The sequence below is a fragment of the Helianthus annuus genome, chromosome 9, assembly GCF_002127325.2.
Source record: "Helianthus annuus cultivar XRQ/B chromosome 9, HanXRQr2.0-SUNRISE, whole genome shotgun sequence".
Taxonomy (NCBI): domain Eukaryota; kingdom Viridiplantae; phylum Streptophyta; class Magnoliopsida; order Asterales; family Asteraceae; genus Helianthus; species Helianthus annuus.
Window position 1 is genome coordinate 12648007 of NC_035441.2, and position 4119 is coordinate 12652125.

General features: G+C 40.6%; 1 protein-coding gene across 1 annotated transcript; it reads left to right on the forward strand.

Annotated features, from left to right (window-relative positions):
* The first annotated feature begins 446 nt into the window (after positions 1–446).
* LOC118481656 lies at positions 447–3776 on the forward strand. Its single transcript, XM_035976828.1, has 4 exons — positions 447–784; positions 1298–1603; positions 1919–2055; positions 3688–3776. Exons 1-4 carry the CDS (start codon positions 447–449, stop codon positions 3774–3776), a joined length of 870 nt encoding a protein of 289 aa, XP_035832721.1.
* Positions 3777–4119: the final 343 nt, after the last annotated feature.

Sequence of the window (4119 nt, forward strand, 5' to 3'; positions counted from 1 at the left end):
TCAAAGGATTCAACCCTTATTAACATTTGATATGTTATATGCTTGACAAAGTGTGATCCGATAAAATCACATAAGTCGTTATTAAAAAGGGGTTATTCTAAATTCCCTTATTTATACAATCATCCCTTAAGGATGAAGTGCCCACGGGCTATAATTAACGTCCTCTGGGACTAAAGACAGTGGAAGCCTGCAACTCCCTGTCAAGGAAAGGTAATGAACTTTGATTCGAACCTTAATACCTCGATTCTGTAAAATCCTGGTTTATTAATTAAATCTGTCTATGTGACTAGGCCTTTTGTGCTATTATATAATTTAGGGTCATCCTGTATAATTAACTAAAATGTGTATTAAGAACCATAGTTAACAAATCGTTTAAAACGATAGAACTATATAAGCTTCCATATAAACCTCGTCCTCATTTGATTTTATGTAGCAATTAAAGCTACATGGCAAGGTCGGAGGAAATGAACAGTCATTCTCTGGAAAATAACGATAATGATAGGGTTAATATAACCAAAGGAGAGCTTCGTACACTGATTGATACGGCTGTGTGTAAAGCTGTGAAGGAGCAATTCAAGGAGGTTAGTGAGACGTATAGTAGAACCTCTTCGGTACCCCACTCTAAGTCTGTTCCTAAGACTCATTCAGAAGCTCATAGCAAGCCACCCTCGAAGAAGAATGGACCTAAGAAAGAGGATGTCGAACATTCCTCAAACCAACATAGTGTTTCATCGAAGAGAATAGTGTTCAATGATGAGCCACGTACCAAGTCTTGTACTTATAAGTACTTTGTTTCCTGCAAACCTCGGGATTTCACTAGGGAGAAAGGAGCAATTGATTGTATGACCTGGTTAGATGAAATGGACACTATTGTTGATATCAGCGGTTGTGCTGAAAGGGACATAGTGAAGTATGTATCCCAATCGTTCAAAGGAGAGGCACTGGCATGGTGGAAGTCTCTTATTCAAGCTGCTGGGAAGATCCCACTCTATAATATGTCATGGGAGCAGTTTGTTGTTCTCATTAAGGAGAACTATTGTCCACAGCATGAGGTGGAAAGGATTGAATCGGATTTCTTATCTTTGGTAATGAAGAATTTAGATTGTCAAGCTTACCTCACCAGCTTCAATACCATGTCTAGATTGGTCCCTTACCTTGTGACACCAGAGCCCAAGAGGATTGCTCGCTTCATTGGGGGTCTAGCCCCAGAAATCAAAGCCAGTGTTAAGGCTTCGAGACCTACTACTTTTAGATCAGTTGCTGATCTATCTCTATCCCTCACCTTGGATGCGGTCAGGTTAAGATCGCTCAAGAACTCTGAAGAGAGTAAGAGGAAGCGTGAGGAGGATAACTCACGAGGGTCGGAGAAGAAGCACAAGGGAAACACTGAGTCCAAGAAGTTTGGGTCTGGAAAAGGTAGTCAGCGGGCAGAGGAAAAGCCAAAGTGCTCAACTTGCCAGAAACGCCACTTTGGAAAATGCAGGCTTGAGACCAAGTCTCAATCAGGACCACCTGCATGTGGGTTGTGCAAGTCTAGAGAGCACAAGACTATTGACTGCAAGAAGATTAAAGATGCTACCTGCTACAGCTGCAACGAGAAAGGGCACATTAAGACTAACTGCCCTAAAAACGCCAAGAAGCCTGAGGAAGCCAAGAAGACCAATGCTAGGGTCTTCCAAATGAACGTGCAGGAGGCAATTCAGGACGACAACGTGATTACAGGTACTTTCCTCATAAATGACGTTTATGCTAGAGTACTGTTTGATTCAGGAGCTGATAAGTCATTCGTAGATGATAAGTTCTGTAAGTTGTTGAATTTACCTGTTAAAACTTTAAGTGTGAAATATGAGGTGGAATTAGCCGATGGTACCTTAGAAACCGCCTCAACCATTTTAGATGGATGTTTTATATCCATTAGGAACCACTCTTTTCCTATGTCTTTGCTTCCTTTAAAGTTAGCCGGATTTGATATAGTATTGGGCATGGATTGGTTATCGGATAACCGAGCCCAGATCATCTGCAATAAGAAGCAAGTGGTGGTTAAGACTTCGTCTGGTGAGTCACTTACCATTCGAGGAGATACCCAGCACGGATTGCCTGAGCAAGTGTCTATGCTCAATGCATCTAAGTGCAAGAAGAAGGGTTGTGTTATTTATATGGCACAAGTGATAGTCGACGAGCAGAAGCCCAAGATTGAAGATATTCCAGTCATTTCTGAATACCCTGAAGAACTACCTGGTTTGCCACCAGATAGGCAGGTAGAATTCCGAATTAACATCATCCCCGGATCAGCACCTGTTGCGCGAGCACCTTATAGGTTGGCACCAACAGAGATGAAGGAATTGAGGATGCAACTTGATGATTTGCTAGCCAAAGGTTTTATTAGACCTAGTTCATCTCCTTGGGGAGCGCCAATCTTGTTTGTCAAGAAGAAGGATGGATCAATGCGTCTGTGCATTGATTACCGTGAGCTTAATAAGGTTACTATCAAGAATAGGTATCCATTGCCCAGGATCGACGATCTGTTCGATCAACTGCAAGGAGCAAGCTATTTCTCTAAGATCGACTTGAGGTCAGGCTATCATCAGTTGAAGGTTAGAGATGAAGATGTACACAAGACTGCAGTTAGGACGTGTTATGGTCATTATGAGTTCTTAGTGATGCCTTTTGGGCTCACTAATGCACCTGCCGCATTCATGGATCTCATGAACCGCGTTTGCAAGCCATATTTGGATAAATTTGTCATCGTCTTTATTGATGACATTCTGATCTACTCGAAGAATCAAGCTGACCATGAGAAGCACCTCCGTTGCATTCTGAAGATACTTCAGCAGGAGAAGCTTTATGCCAAGTTCTCGAAGTGTGAGTTTAGGCTTCGTGAAGTGACGTGCTGTCGTGGGTCACGCAAATTTAATCCCCAAAACAACTATAGATAGTGGTAAGAGGGTATCGAACTCAGGGAGTATGTGGAAGGTATGTCGATTGTATAGCTTTGTACTTAAACTAATATTAAACTAAATTGCAGAAACTAAAATTCAAGAGTTTGGATTGTTGTTTTAGAAAACTAAATTAAAAACTAATTCAAATCAAATGTTGGTTGTAAAACAAATTAGGAGAGAACAATGATCACCTTAGGTTTCAGTTTCTTTAAACAATTGTGTGTAATTATAACTAGAAAGAGTTACATAGACATAACTCGTGTATAGATGATTGAAGTGAGAAAAGGGAACAAAGTACTCGGATTATCTAAACGCGAGGTTGTTTCCCGATGACCAATTAATCAATAACCAACCCTAACCCTTCCCGTGATATCTCGATTGCCAACGGCATCAAGAACATACGATTAAGACTAGAAATTGCAATATCGATTAACAAGTTACAAGCAATCAAACATACAACATGATATTCAAGCAACGCAAGTTATCATTCTCGAAATTCAGAAATAAAACACACAAAAGTTCAAGAAACCTTCACCTAAGATGATCACCGAAGAGTTTAGCCGGACATGGCTTGGTGAATCATCATCATAATCAAACCAATGTTCATACGAATCGACAATACAAACCGGATGATAAGAATTGTTCAAAAACCAAGTAAGTAGCCAAAATTCGCCCCCAAGATGATCCAAAACCGTCCAATGATGAGGAATGATGAAAAGACCCCATCAAACTAACTTAAATGTGGCAGTTACAAGTTTTCTCGTAGACTCCACCGTAAATTACGGCATCACCGTAATTTACGGTGAACATAAAAGTTTTATGGTGATTCTCTACTGATTTACGGTGAGCATAAAATGAAATCCAAGTCCACCGTAAATTACGGTAGGACCGTAAATTACGGTGATGAGCTGATTTGTCTTCTTTTTTTTGTCTCTTGTTCCACGCTCGACCCGTTCATCGCCAAAGTCTCCAAAGCTGCACTTAATCCATCTTTTAGCTCCCGAACCGTACCTGAAACATAAGCAACAGTAGTTATCTAATTCAAGAGAATTACACGATTAAGTGAAGGATTATTTCATCTTTTAACATGCTTAAGGGTTGTCCAATGGACCACCCGTCACATCCCCACACTTAACCGTTGCTTGTCCCAAGCAACTCATCAAAACAATTTCAAAACAAG

What these genes read in the sequence shown, in the direction of transcription:
- LOC118481656 (XM_035976828.1), top strand. Translation starts at nt 447, where the DNA reads ATGGCAAGGTCGGAGGAAATGAACAGTCATTCTCTGGAAAATAACGAT. An exon ending in TACAGCTGCAACGAGAAAGG is followed by an intron (nt 1,604 to 1,918) that starts GCACATTAAGAC and finishes TATATCCATTAG; the next exon opens with GAACCACTCTTTTCCTATGT. An exon ending in GGTGGTTAAGACTTCGTCTG is followed by an intron (nt 2,056 to 3,687) that starts GTGAGTCACTTA and finishes TAAATGTGGCAG; the next exon opens with TTACAAGTTTTCTCGTAGAC.